General features: G+C 31.7%; 3 protein-coding genes across 3 annotated transcripts; 1 reads left to right on the top strand and 2 right to left on the bottom strand.

Annotated features, from left to right (window-relative positions):
- Positions 1-3,083: 3,083 nt before the first annotated feature.
- Positions 3,084-5,340, top strand: LOC133801583 (ras-related protein RABA1f). The gene is made up of 2 exons (XM_062239827.1): positions 3,084-3,538; positions 4,622-5,340. Exons 1-2 carry the CDS (start codon positions 3,318-3,320, stop codon positions 5,052-5,054), a joined length of 654 nt encoding a protein of 217 aa, XP_062095811.1. The 5' UTR covers positions 3,084-3,317; the 3' UTR covers positions 5,055-5,340.
- Positions 5,341-5,664: 324 nt separating this feature from the next.
- On the bottom strand, positions 5,665-6,418 carry LOC133801584 (uncharacterized). Its single transcript, XM_062239828.1, has 2 exons — positions 6,014-6,418; positions 5,665-5,929 (listed from the first exon to the last, which is right to left on the bottom strand). Exon 1 carries the CDS (start codon positions 6,382-6,384, stop codon positions 6,031-6,033), a length of 354 nt encoding a protein of 117 aa, XP_062095812.1. The 5' UTR covers positions 6,385-6,418; the 3' UTR covers positions 5,665-5,929; positions 6,014-6,030.
- Positions 6,419-10,209: 3,791 nt separating this feature from the next.
- Positions 10,210-13,410, bottom strand: LOC133801582 (uncharacterized). Its single transcript, XM_062239826.1, has 8 exons — positions 13,141-13,410; positions 11,757-11,794; positions 11,536-11,607; positions 11,343-11,426; positions 11,231-11,265; positions 10,932-11,017; positions 10,623-10,688; positions 10,210-10,539 (listed from the first exon to the last, which is right to left on the bottom strand). Exons 1-8 carry the CDS (start codon positions 13,205-13,207, stop codon positions 10,505-10,507), a joined length of 483 nt encoding a protein of 160 aa, XP_062095810.1. The 5' UTR covers positions 13,208-13,410; the 3' UTR covers positions 10,210-10,504.
- Between the last annotated feature and the right edge of the window lie 1,608 nt (positions 13,411-15,018).

Raw genomic sequence — 15,018 nt, 5'->3', positions numbered from 1 at the left:
AAATCAATGGTATTTTAGTCGCTCGGTCTCTCAATATGTAGCTATTTATAGTTAATGAATTAAAAAAGTTGGTAGTTTTAAAAAAAAATCCCCTTTTGTTTAGATTAGTATGCGTATAAAAAAAAGCCCATTTATTAACATGATTCTCCACAGCCCACATGCCATGCCATGCACAATCATGATATTAATATATATATATATATTTATATATATATATATATTTCTCCGAAAACAAAACCTAAAAACCATATTAATTATACAAAATATGTATATTGATTGAGAACTTAAATTTGGGCATATATTATTATTACACTATGTTTGTATAAAAAGAAAGGATTTGAAAGAAAATATAGATGAGAAAAGTGAAGAAATGGAGAGAAGAGAAAAATAAATTATTTGGTATGAGAGAAAAATAGAGGGAAGAGAAAAATAAATTGAAAATATTGAGGGAGCTTATTATTATTTTTTTCTGTTCAAATTGGAGAGACAAGTTTTATAATAACAAATAAGAGTAAAATTATTAAATATTTTTTCGATACACATTTTTTTTAATAATTAAAGATCAACACAAGAATTTCACAAGAAACTATATACTAAACGACTATTAAGAAAATATATTTTATTTTCTATCTCTTGCATATTTTCATTAATCAGCTGAAAATTGTAATAGTTCAAAAATGTTAAGTTTATTACTTGAGCATATATGTTGTAACAGTTCAAGTAATCCCTTATATAGCCTTTTCAAATATTGCTTTGCAAATATATTGGTTTTGGTTAATCAAATATTCACAGTTATTCCAAGCTTAATTAAAGTCTAATTTTTTCCTCAATTTGAAAATCCTTCACCAACAAAAGAATCATCTCTTGCTTGTCCACCATAAGTGTGTTTAAGAGATAACAACATAAACAAAATACAACATATTTTGCTAGACTATATTCTAACTAGTTAGGATAATCATCAAACCATACAAGATTGAATCATATCGAGTCCTTTCCAAATTTCTTATATGAAAATTTATGATTTCAAGGTTGACAATAACTCCTTTACATATATATAACTTGATCTTCAATATTAGGCTGATAATTTGAAATTAGAGTTCTTAACCCATGATTTGTTGGAAGTTTTGCAATATTAATATCTATCTTTATTTGGAAGCCCTAAGCACAGGCCTGGCTTGCCTATGTTTAGGGCGGTTCTGATCGTGAGACTGCTTCAAGCGAGTTGAGCATCATTTTTTATTATTAGAATTATTTTTAATTGGAATAATTTCAATTTATATGTAATGGGATTAGGAACTCGAAGCTCGATATCTTCAAGAGTGATTGCATATAATAATAATGCTCGTGTGATAGCTTAAAAGATGGAGAGTTAATAGTTTTTTCCACTTTGATCATTATTGGAGATATTTTGAGTGAATAGAGTGCATTTAATTTATTGGTGAATAAATGCAAGGATAACAATAAGATAAGGCTAACCATTATTTTAGGGAAGAATCTTGCTTAATTTAAATTTAAACTATTTTTCTTGTTTAATGTTTTAGATTGTAAGAAAAAGAAAAATATCCAAGTTTTATAGGATTTGTAATCTCTATAGGTGAAGAATTGATGTACAATATAGTAATATACAATACAATGTTGGTACTACTATTTTGCCATTAGAACACTAATTAACTTGCAATAAAATTTTGTAAGTCTAGAAATAATATATTTTTTTCTTGTTTTATTGGGAATAAATTGTATATCAGAATGAAGTGGATAAAGATTATAAATTGGAGAAGTAAAATTTTCCAATCAATAAAATACATTGTCTAATGAAAGGGTGTACAAAAAAAATCTATTGACCATAAACTATATTAGTAACCCATCCACATAAAAAATTCCTTAACTTTTATTGTGGTTAATCTAGTAGTGACATACTCAACAAGTGTAAATTATCTCTAAAAAAGTGTGCCTATGTAGCAAATTTGTGCTGCATATACATTTTGAGAATTGTTAAGGGATATCAGCGTTGCCCAACATTATAAGGATGTGACGTATCGTTATTGGTGCAATTTAATATTTGATCATACATATTTAAATTTAATAAGTATTATGTGTATTGCTAACTAATTATGAACTGTCACTTTATGTGCTATTGGACACTTTAAGATACCAAATAGCAATACTCATACATTTTAGTTTGTTTCTTTTTCAATTTTTTTTTCCTTTTTAATTTTTTTTTTTTTGGGAAAGTTTTTTTCTTTAACATTGAGGCAAAGTACAATTTCACTCGTGTATTTATTACTATATTAGTATTACATACTTATCAAACTTACATTTGAATTGAATGGCTTGTTTTCATTTGAGATGTGAACTTATTAAAATAAACTTCAATTCCTGCCGTTATCAACATTACATTAATGGGTCACATTAAGACAAATAAAAGGACCATATCAGCCTTTTTCTAAACTTTACTCCTTTTTTTCACATGAAATAGTTATAAATATGATATTTAGGTCCCAATTTAATTAAATATCATTTACCAATTATAACTTAGGATAATTCTTTAGCGTGAAAGAGTTTAACTTAATTTTTTTTCATGAGTGTTTATATTATAATTATAGCAAGTATTTCACTAATTTTTTGAAAATTATGAATAACTTATAATACACAAATCAGAGTTCAAATAATCAATTACATGCATAACTAAATTTTTTTTATATACATAGAAAATTGATTTTTTGAACTCTAATTTGCGCACTGTAAATTATTTAAAATTTCATAAAAATTAATAAAATATCTATTATAATTAGAAAAAATAATTAAATTATAATTTTTTCAAATATCATAAATAAAAAATGACCTTAGGATAGTGGCATTTTCTTTATGATTATCCACTTAACCAAACAAGAAACAACCATCATATAATGTTTAGCCCCCAAAAAATAACTTATATAAAAAAAAAAGACCTTGACAAGATTGGAAATGTCTAAGTTTTATTATTTATTAAATATACTCATTTAAATATATTTAAAAATTACTTTTGTGGAAAATTCCATGTGAAAGTAAAAACATAAGACCATATAACCATGAATTGAAACTCCATAGATATACAGCTCTGACTATTCTTTACATCTCTCTCATGATTCATTCAAATCCTGCAATAAATACATCTTTGCCTCTTTTAGTTTAAACCCAACTTACCCTTTTCGATTTTCGATTAGAGGGTTGTTTTAGACAGAAAAAGATAAGATTTTTGAGAAAATTTTCTCTGACTTTCTACCCCACCAATCAATCTTAAGAAAAAAAGGAAAACTAGTAATTGTGTCGAAAACAACATGGGGGCGTACAGAACAGACGATGATTATGATTATTTGTTCAAGGTGGTGTTGATCGGAGACTCTGGGGTTGGGAAATCGAACCTGCTGTCGAGATTTACCAGGAACGAGTTTAGCCTCGAATCCAAATCCACCATCGGTGTTGAGTTCGCCACTAGGAGTATTCGAGTCGATGATAAGGTGGTCAAGGCCCAAATTTGGGACACTGCTGGACAAGAAAGGTTTGGATCCAATCTTTTCTTTTCGTCTTTCTTGGATTTGGATCGGTGGATTGCATTTTGATCTGTGCCCGTGTATGGGTTTTTTTTTTTGGGTTGCATCTGAAAATTGAAGCCAATTGTGTAGTTGATTCTTTCAAAGAAAAAGGGATCAGATAATGACTTATATATACATGGGATCATGAACAGGTGTAGTTTTCTGAATGTACGATTCATAATTGAGAATCAATTCAGAGCATATAATAATTTGATTTGAAAATTACATTTTGATATGTCTTATATCTTGGTTTTCATGGATTTTGTTTCTTGGTATATTGACATGATATTTGATCATTTGCAATTGTTTAACTTTGAATCAGTGTTGATTTTGTTATAAGCAATTATGAAATGATAATGCTGGTTAGTAACATTAGAAAACATGTTTCGGGTTCAACCTTTTGTCTTTTGTTTGGAATATGGATCTGCAATTGAATTCTATGTTTTAGGAGCTATGAAGATTAAAATATCACTGTTTATTGAAAAGTATACTGTTTTCTCAAAACAGATTAGTTTAGTTCATTGATTCATTGTTATAAATTCTGTAGCAAATCATGACCAAGAAGTTTAAAAGCCCTTGTTTTATGATCAGGAACAAAGATCATTCCTGGATAAGCCTTTTTTGAATGTTTATAACCGAATTTCCAAATTCTTTTGTTGGGATAAAAAGTAGGGTAAGGAGAGATTTTAATTGTAACAGCCTATTCATTTCAATGATCTATTATACATATGTTATAAAACCGAGTGCTATAGCTTATTCCTTACTATATTCGATGATTTTAAACAAGCTAGGCTACTGTGTTTTCTGAACATGAAAGTGCTTAACAATGATGCATGAGTTTTATTGAGTCAAGGACATAGTTTCCCTACAATGTAAGCTTTAAAGTGCTCTTAATATCGATATAACTGTTGGCCGGGACCTGGGATTTGAGAAAGCAAGAATGGTGCAGAGTATTTTGGGATAGACATAGTAACTCTGGGAAGGAATTCCTGTTTTATTCCCTTATTTTCTGCAACTATCGTTCTCATTGAGCTTTTTTGTGTATGAAGGTATCGAGCAATCACCAGTGCATACTATCGAGGTGCTGTTGGTGCTCTACTAGTCTATGATGTTACTCGTCATGTGACATTTGAGAATGTAGAAAGATGGTTGAAGGAGCTTAGGGATCACACGGATGCCAACATAGTGATCATGCTAGTCGGAAACAAGGCTGATCTGCGTCACCTGAGAGCAGTTTCCACCGAAGATGCCAAAGCTTTCGCTGAGAAAGAGAACACCTTTTTCATGGAAACATCTGCCCTCGAGTCCATGAACGTCGAGAATGCCTTCACTGAAGTTTTGACTCAAATCTATCGCGTGGTTAGCAGGAAGGCCCTCGACATTGGTGAGGACCCTGCAGCCTTGCCTAAAGGACAGACGATCAATGTCGGGGGCAAGGACGATGTATCGGCTGTGAAGAAAGCCAGTTGTTGCTCAGCTTAACTTACCATCAAAAAAAAGGGTTTTAGATGTGTTTTTGAAGACCATGCTTTGGTCAATGTTTATACAGAGGTCGACCTGATTTTCATTAAAGGCTTTGTCTACAGAAAAATTAGCTCTTCTCGTAGTTTGATCGTTTTTGTTTTTGGGGTACTTGGAAACTTGTCTATTCTAGTCGAAAGATAGGATTCTGAAAACATGTTTTGTGATGCTCTTCTTTCTTTGATTCAATTTGAACTGGTGTTTCCATGTGTACTAGTATAACCAAATTATTTCCTTTTTTGATTCAGTTTTTTCACCAAGAGGTTTTCTGTTATCTATAAGTAAAATATCTATAGCACAAGCCACATTTATGGATTACAGTGGTGAAATCGGCAAACAAAAGAAATTCTCAACATAGGTTTTATAATCTACAAAATCCAGAGAAATCTAGCCAACCTAATCCTAGGATACTATTTTGATCTATTACTAATCAAGAATGCTAAGATTTAAATTCTCACACAACACAAACCTATACAATACCAAGATTCGAACTCATTAGTCTCAAATGGCACTTCCAACTGAAACATAAGATAACAACTAATTGCTCAAACAATAAAATTGGAAAACATACTAAACTTTTCAATCTGAACATGCATTCATTTCAATTTTCCACTCATCATCACATTTTTCTTTACATCGTTTGGCTTGTTTAAAAGTACAAAAACTTGAAGAAGAAGAAGAAGAAAAGTGTTTGAAAAATCTCTTTACTGAAAGGACCTAAGATAGTTACAAGAGATCCATTATTACATTTTCGAAGGTACTCAACTCCACAGGCATATAGGGTCACTCAAGCCTCGTCTTTCTAAGAACTGGTGTATTCATAGGCCTGGAATCCCCTGTCAACAAAAAAAAAATCAATTTAGTTTAAATCGATTATCTAAGAACGAACTTGAACAATTTTGTAAAGAAAATAAACCGACCCAGAAAGGGAAAATCTTCATTGTTGAGCTTCATCGGAAGGTGAAGGAGGAGGAGGAGGAGGAGGGTCAGTGGAATCTCGATGGCTGAGAGAGGGGAGAGGATTGGAACCCTTGATGATCCAACCCAGGGCGAAGAAAGAAACTCCGGCGAGAATGGCGGTGCCCCAAGCGTGAGAGTACCACTTACTGTACTGCCTGATGGCGAACCTCCACTGGTCCCGGAGTGTGGCCGGGTCAGGATTGGTCGAGTCAGGTGGGTTGGGGAAGTGACCCTTTAGGCCTGAGAAGCTGCTGTTAGCTCGGCCATGCTTGGATTCGTTTGAGGAAGAAGGAAGGTTGTCAGGGTTTGGGGGGTTTTGGGGTTCACTCATCTCTGCAAATCGAATGTGATGAAGAGAAAGTTGAAGAAGAAGAAGAAGAAGTTATTGTATCACTGCATACTGCCACCTGTTAATGCTGAGGTGGCGTTTGGCTGAGTTAAAATTGGAAAATATTTTTTTTCACTATTTTTGCAAAGTATCATTTTGGTAGCCTCTGTTTTCAATAATGCTCATATGGTACCCTGTATTTTAAAATCGTACATATTTGGTAGCCTAAACTCAGATTTTATTGATAAAATTTTGTCAATTTAATCAAACGGCTGTCAATTATGTAAGTTACAAATTTAAATTTAATTACATAATTACATATAACTAATGATAGTTTGATCATATTGACAAAATTTTATCTATCAAATCTGAGTTTAGGGTACCAAATATGTACGATTTTAAATTACAGGGTACCATATGAGCATTATTGAAAACAGAGAGTACCAAAATGATATTTTGCAAAAACATAGGGTACTAAATAAGTATATTCCCTTTAACTTTTAAAGGGTTGATAATTTGACATCTTCCATATTCGATTGGAGTTTGTAAAGGGAAAATAGAGTTTGCCCTTCTATTTTGTACAATGGGATAATTGGACCATCTGTGCGTTCAAAATTGTTTATTAATTTGTATGACCAGCAATGAACTTTTTTTCTGATTTCTTTTAGTCCAATAGATTCGTTTCGAATTGCTTTATTGTTAGGATCATTTAAAACTTTATCAAATAGAATTTTTTTTGTCCTTCTGAATTTTAGTTTTTGTGTTTTGTTAAATAATAATTCAAATAATGTGTTTTACAAAATTGATCAAAATAGTATTTTACACCCAATTTTGGTCAAAAAAAATTCAAATATAATATTTCATTCTCAGCTCCTTGACCACTTTCTCCGCTTTTATGAACTCATCACATCACTAGTGACTCAATAATTAATCTTATAATTGAAAATACTTTGACCATAATAGGGTCTAGGGTACTATTTTGATCTATTTTGTAAAATACAGAATCTGAATTGTCATTTAACAAAACACAGGGTCGACCGCATAATAGGAAAAAACACAGAGACCAAAATAATATTTTCTCGTTTGAAAATTAATGCAGAATTATTTTTGGTATTGTAATAATTAAAAATGGACCGTATTTAATAGGTTTGTGGGTTTGTTAACTAATTGTGTGATGTATTTTTGGTTTGGGTAACATTTTTGAAGAAATGAAAGGATGTTTTAGTTATATGGTTGAGGGGATTTATGCACTATCATTGAACAAGAAACTGGTCATATTGATTCCATTAAGGCCCAAGATTTAATTTTGAAGTCATTAGTCTCTTCTTTTATGGAGGAAATGAATGTCCTTCATATAGTAGCCCCCTTTGTTAAAATGATGTCTTTTATTCTAATGATGTATTAAGAAATATTTAGATAATTGCTAAAGGGTACCACTACACAATAAAGAGATGGCAGAATGTTATTAGTATAATCTAATATCGGGTCCTATATATTTTAATTTAATAAGTACTATAAGATATCACTCACCAATTATAAAGTGTCATCTCATATTGGTGTTGGACATCTTAATATGTCAAATAGCAACACTCAACCATTAAAGCATTTATTGCTGGGTAAGAAGTTAGAGGAAGATGGCACAAGGGACCATGGTTCCATTATGAGTAATGATTGTATGTGAGGTGATTCTAGTTTGAAGGTGGATTGATTGATGTCATGTTTTAATTGCTTGTTGTCTACGCTTGGGCAAGTCTCATCTAAGTGTCATCAAGTGTTAAGTAATTTTGGTGAAGTGAATCCACACACTAACCATGAAAATCAAGTTTTTTTGGCCCATAATTTTGGTGAAGTTGATCCACACATTGACCATGAAAAGGGTATCTATGTTAACATAACTGTAGAGAGGTAATATTTTTAAGTGATAAGGTGGTTGGCTGTAAAGAATAATTTTTTGTCAGTGTGATTGAGTGATTTAGTTTCAGTTGGATTTGGGGTGGGTAGAGGTGGGGTATAAGGTAGACTCTAATTTCAGGTGGACATTGAACATATCTCAGTCGAACAATATTGAAGAAAAGCAATGTTATTTATAGAATGAAGAAGGGTGAGTGGGATGGTGGATGGACGGTGTCCTCCGTAGGTTCCAATAATTTAACTGCATACTCTGTGGGAATTGAATGGTCAATCTAGCCTAATAAATTAATAAAATAATTATTTACTAATATGTACGTGTGCACTGTCCAATGTCCGAAATATTGAATAAGGTCTTCTCAGTGTCAGGTTTACTTATGTCAGGTTTTAAAAAAATATATATATATATAAAACTGTAATTGTGCAGGCATTCTGTACGCCCGCATAGCAGAAGTTCCATGTATATATATTTTGTTAGATGTGATTTTTGGGTAAACTTTAAATGCATATTATTAATAGCTTTGATTATTTGTTGATGGAGCATGAAGGGCAATTAAGAGGAGATCATCTAAAGTTTTTGTTCATACCATCCACTTTATCGGTACATTGATCTTGATATTGGCTTAGAATTTTTTTAATTTGTACATATATTGCAATAAATTAAGTGTTAAATGTCGAGACCTAGTTTTGAGGAATATGAAAAACTTGGTGACCTTGACAATTGGCGTAAGTGGGGTTGGTGAGTAGGGATGTCAATGTGGTGGGTCGACCTTTCCAGAAATAAAACCTACCCCGTTTAATAAATGGAGTGGAGCGAGTCAAACTCAATTGACCCGCTCGCTCCGTTGATTTTTTTTTTTTTTTTTAAAACAAAATAAAATTTCTTAAGTTGTTAAACAACCACTATTCGTTAAAACAATTGCTCTCAAAACAAAATACAAAACTAATAAAAAAATTCTAATGTCAACCTTCACTTCTCTTTATAATCTAATCATCCTAAAAAAATTGATTTTACGCATGAATAACAACAAAATAAGTCACTAAATTAAAACAAAAACTACTAGGACCATTTAAACATCCAAGTATCAAAATTTCATTTCCATTACAGACTAATTTTTTTTTTTAAATATAAATAACTATACAGGACAGTTCACCCCACTCCGTACCTACCCCGTTTAATGTGGAGCAAACCCGCCCCACCGCCCCATATTGCCAACCCTAGTGGAGAGATATCATTTTGTGAGAAGGTAATTGTGTATGTAAACATTTATGGAGGACTTATATTTGTTTTTAGTAGAGATCTATACATGGTTGTGTTGGTTGAATTTGGTAACAAAATTTATGTAGTTTATTATAGTCGGTTGAAGAATTTGGATTTTTTTTTTAATGTTCAAAATCAGAGTTTGCTTCAGGTTTAATGATTCATTTGAAGAATTTGATTTAATTTGTTTAAATCTGATTTTGTTAAGGAAAAATAACATTTTTTCCCGAACTATGACCCTTGTATAGTTTTGCCCCCGAAGTGTTTTGAATGGCCAAGATCCCCCCAAACTATAGAAAATACCCATTTAAGATAATAGATAATGAACCGCACTTGAAAAAGTGTCAAAGAAAAGGAATTCTCATATATTCCTAAGTGACAAGATTTCCATAATTTCAACACTCAATAACATATGTGTAACAATGTACCAAACAAATAACAGATAAATCTTAGTAATTGAAATGTGCTCAATTAAGTTACAAATTAAAATTAACACACTAATCTTGTTATTGAAATGTTTTTATACAAGTTACATAATAAAAACGCCAAAATACAGTAGTCTGTAAACAAATATAGACCAAAAAAAATTGTAAACAACATAATGAGTTAAAACAACACAAAAAATGAAAATAAAAATCAACACTAAGTGCCAAAACAACTATAACAAAAGAAATACTGCAATAAAATGACAGCACCAACCAACATGGGAATTTTGTTTTTAATACTACAATATATTGTCTCAAATATGATAAAGTATAACTTGGGTGAGAAAATAAAGCAAAATAAACCTACTTCGAGATATAAAGTTACAAACTAAAAAAAAAATTAAACTGTCAAGCAAGAAGTACGAACTGATGATTTAGAAATATATGATAACTAGCAAGCAAATCTGCAAGTAACATTTATGTTTCATCCCAATGTAGCAGCGGCAGCAGAACCGATTTTCCAACAAGATCATTTGCGAGCTTCGGTCTTCTTCTGTTCTTTGGCTGCAAATCACTAACTTATTAATACCAATTTGTTCATTACTTGAAAAGGCAAAGAGAAAACTATAATGTTCTTGATATATTACCGGCTTTTTCTTCTTCTCGCTTTTTAGCAGCTTCTGCCCTTTGTTGTCGGATAAGGGATAAACGCTCTGAAAAAAGTAAGCAACACGAGCAGAACATTAGAAGTGAGAACAGCTATCCCCTTTCTCATGAAACTTAAGCTTGTTCATTGCGGAAAGAGCCAGTAGCCACGCACATCAGTAACATAATTATATCAGGAACTGTATTTATTCCAAGTTGTTCATCCATCTCAACGCGTATATTAAAGAATATCTTGAGTGCAAATGTACGCCTATTTATGGTTAGAAAAAACGACATTTAAGATCGTTTACCTAAGTCTTTCCTTGCTTGTTCTGTTTTCCCTTGTTCCTGAAGTCGCATATATCGCTCATGAGCTCTCTGTTTTTCCAATTCTTCTCTGCAGAAAGATATATGAGATTCAACCACATAAAATTCCTCCCTAAGGAAATTTTCAAACTAGAAAATAGTTTCTCAGTGAAAGGTAATATAATATTTCCAACTTAAATCTCAAAAATTGTCACATTAAACCCAAATTAAGATATACTTTTTTCACAGTTGTATGAAAAATATACTAGACAAGAGTAGGGAGGAAAAATGAGCATAAATTTACCTTTCACGCCTTGAAAGTTCAGTTGTTTTGGTAGGCTGCAAAATAAAACAGCATTACATTTCTATACAACTACAACATAGACAATGCACAGAGGGAAAGTTGTTTAACTTACATCGATATCTCTAGCTTTCAAGGTCTTCGGCTTTGCCAAATTAGGATTTTCAATCTCAATAATTCCTTGAGTACCTTTACGCTTCTGCTTTCGTAATTGAACAGAACATATAATTCCATCACAAAAAGTCCCGTGCATAAAACAGTCAAAAACATTCAAATAGCTCTATATTATGACAATAAGACACACTAACCTCATTGTTTCCATCTGATTCTTCTCCAGATTCTTCTGCAGATTCTTGTTCTTCCTCATATTCAACTTCTTGCTAGTAACATCACACAGAATAACTTGCTTAAGACAAAAAAGAAATAAAAATTCATAGAAAAATGTGCATCACAAAACTCAGATTAACTACAATGAATATATATACATATATATTTGTGCATTGTGTTTGAAGAGAGAGAGAGTAAAAACCTTTTTAAAAGTGCGAGGGCGAGTAGAAGTTCCAGCAACTGCAATTATATGATAAACAAACGGTTATATCAAAAGAATACATATTTAGTTCAAGTTTGGTTATTAAAAAAAACTGGAAAAGATGTTAGACTAGAGGACATTATGAAGTCTGGCAGTACCAGTTACGGAAATGTATATAAGAATTTCAAGAGAAAAAAAAAGCAGGAAGATTAGGCACAATGGAATGAAAGCTACAAACCAACCAAAAGCACAAGGAAAGCTATAAACCTATTAGATCTTAAAGAAGACAAAAGAAGAATAAACACAGCAGTGCTCATTATCTCCCACCAACCTTATCCTAGTCATCTCCTTTATTCTAGTGTATGATATGAGAAAAAGGAGATAATCTGTCCAACTATATAGAAATTAGAAATATGTAGAAACTAGTGATTAAGTCCATCACCAACCCAATACCTTAACTCCCAAAATGCTTTCTATAAAACAATCACACTATCCATCAAATTATATAGACTATAGAGAAAAAATAATGGTGCAAACTAATGACAAAACTATCTCTCCAATTATTGAGAAATAAAAAAAAATATGTACAAACTAATGATTAAACCCATTATCCAAACCCCTATCTCCCAAAATACTTCCCATCAAACAACAATACTAAAATTTCATCCACTAATTCTCCCAGCCCCTCTCCTTCGTTCCACTTCTCCCACAAGAATAAACACAGCAGTGCTCATTATCTCCCACCAACAATACATTAACTCATGAATAAAAAGGTTATCTTTTTCCTAGCTTATCACAAGATTAAGAGCCATGTTGTGAACCAAGAGTACCAACAAGGCGAAAACAAATCAGTATTAACTCCTCACCCCATCAATAGGTCAGCAGGTTAGAGAAGTTAACATGCATCAACAATTATGTACTTCAAATCACATAATTAAATCAGAAATATATATACTCTCATGTACCAGCAATCTATCTCATGGCTCATACTAGTTCAAGAATCATTACAAACTCTTATTCAAAGAATTTTTTAAAAAAAATGAAAGCGATAAACAGGAAAATAAATTTTTTTTTTTTTTTAATTCAGGGCTCAAATTCAAACTTCACAAAACACTAGAAATGTTCTAGAATAGGGAATATCAAACAAAGAAACAAATCAATACAATTCGATTATCAATCAAGTAATATCAAAAGTTATTAATTAGTACCTTAGCAACCAATAATAACCCAGTACCCCTCTCTTCAAGAACAAATCAAGAAAAAAAAAAATTTAAATAGTCCGTACAAATGAAGCCGGTCGACAAATCAGAAATGGGTTTCAGCAAATAGATAGATACATTCTAGGGAACCAAACAGAAAGCAAAAGGGTATTTGATAGGCTTACGCATCTCTTCGGGAGTTGAGAACTGGCGGTGACCCGTGGGCTTGCTCTTGTACTTTCCTCTCCCCATGGCTACCGCAAAAGCAGAGCAAAACTTCCGATAAGAGAGAACGAAACCGATCCGGTTGAGAAGACAAAGAAGGAGAAGAAGGGTCTCCTCTCCAAAAGTTGTCTTGCTTTTGGGTTTGGCGAAATTCGTCGAATATTATTATAAGACCCACAAAACAAAACCTCAGAATCAGATACTACTGAGTCTTACGGACCTTAATGACTCGGGCATATCATTCTTTTTCAATTGACGATTTTATCCCTGGGGTGGGAATAATATTGGGAAAATTACGCATGACCGTATATGATAAAAAAAAATGGAAATATACGATATTTTGAGATTTTTTATTTTTACGGTTTCTTTTTAAACTAAAATTTAGAAAGAAAAAAAAAATTAAAAGTTTATTTGTATGATATTTTCCCTAATATTCTGTCCTGACTCTTCCCTCTCATTCTCTTTTATTTCTCTGGGACTTTAAAATAACTAAAATTTTATATTTTTCTTTCGTTATCTTATTATTTCTTAAAATAATTTAAAAAAAATAGGTATGAACATATAATATTTTAAAAACATTAAGTATATTCACCGTCAAACAAAGTTTGAATATAAAAATATAACATTTTGAAGATATTGAGTATATTTACTACAAAAAAAATTGGGTATAAGAGTGCAACATTTTAAAAATATTAAGTATTTTAGCTGTCATTTACTCTTTAATAATATTAAAATAATGGTATTAAATTAAATTTCTATCTTAATTATTTTCATGTAAATCTTATATTAAAGAAATTAATATATGACAACCTAGAATATGTTTCTATAATTGAATTTAAACAGAGATAATGATAAGAACACTTACATTATACGCAGCGGAATGTATTAGTGCTTCCGATCAGTTTCTCTAACCTTGTATCATTTATGTCGTAGAGTATCACTAAGAAAATGAACCGATCTTTCAATTTTCTTCACAGTCTTCCAAAATATCATTAGAATCACCTAGACTAGAGTGGGCAATTCTCAACACACACTACAAAAAACCTCACTTTTGCCGGCGCAAAATTTGCGCCGGCAAAGGTCCGTGACGTACCCCCGTCGCTAATTTCGCTTTTGCCGACACAAAATGTAATGCGCCGGCAATAGTATCTTTTAGCGACGAAAAAATGCGCCGGTAAAAATAAGGATGCGCCAGCAAAAAAATTTGTCACGTTGTTGTGGAAAACACTTTTAGCGGCGCAAAAATGCGCCGGCAAAAGTTGACTCTTTTAGTGGCGCGTTTTTGCGCCGGGAAAGGTGTATATATGCAGTGAGGGTTGAGATTTTTGCCGACGTAATTTTGCGCTGGTAAAAATAATTTTTTGATTATATTACTAATTTTATTTTCAATATATTAATATTAATTAATAAATTTCGATTTTAATATATTAATAATTATTTAATTTTTTAGTAATATTATTTAATTAGAAATAAAATTAAAATTAAAATTTTATAAATAAATACAAAAAAATTACAACTATTAATATTTATTGTCTCCACCAAACATGAAAATATAAAAGTAGTTTAGTAAAATAAATGTCTAATAAATTAAACTTTAAATAAATAAATAAAAAGTTTTATAAATGAGTACTGCCCGCCTCATCATCCCCGCCCCCGTCAGCATCATCGTCCTCGTCCGAATCCTGTTATGGTAAGTCAACAGTAAAACCATAAACCATTTCACCAACCTGCTTCAACAAAGCACTGAGCAGGAGATCTTGACGCCGTTGACAACTCTTAAGTTTAGAATTATGCTTTTTTAGGTTCAGATTTTCTAGCATAATGTCCTCAATTTGCTG

The sequence above is a fragment of the Humulus lupulus genome, chromosome 9 (assembly GCF_963169125.1).
Source record: "Humulus lupulus chromosome 9, drHumLupu1.1, whole genome shotgun sequence".
In the NCBI taxonomy this organism is placed as follows: Eukaryota; Viridiplantae; Streptophyta; class Magnoliopsida; order Rosales; family Cannabaceae; genus Humulus; species Humulus lupulus.
The sequence above is the reverse complement of the archived record's forward strand: the minus strand, read 5'-3'. Positions and strand labels throughout refer to the sequence as shown.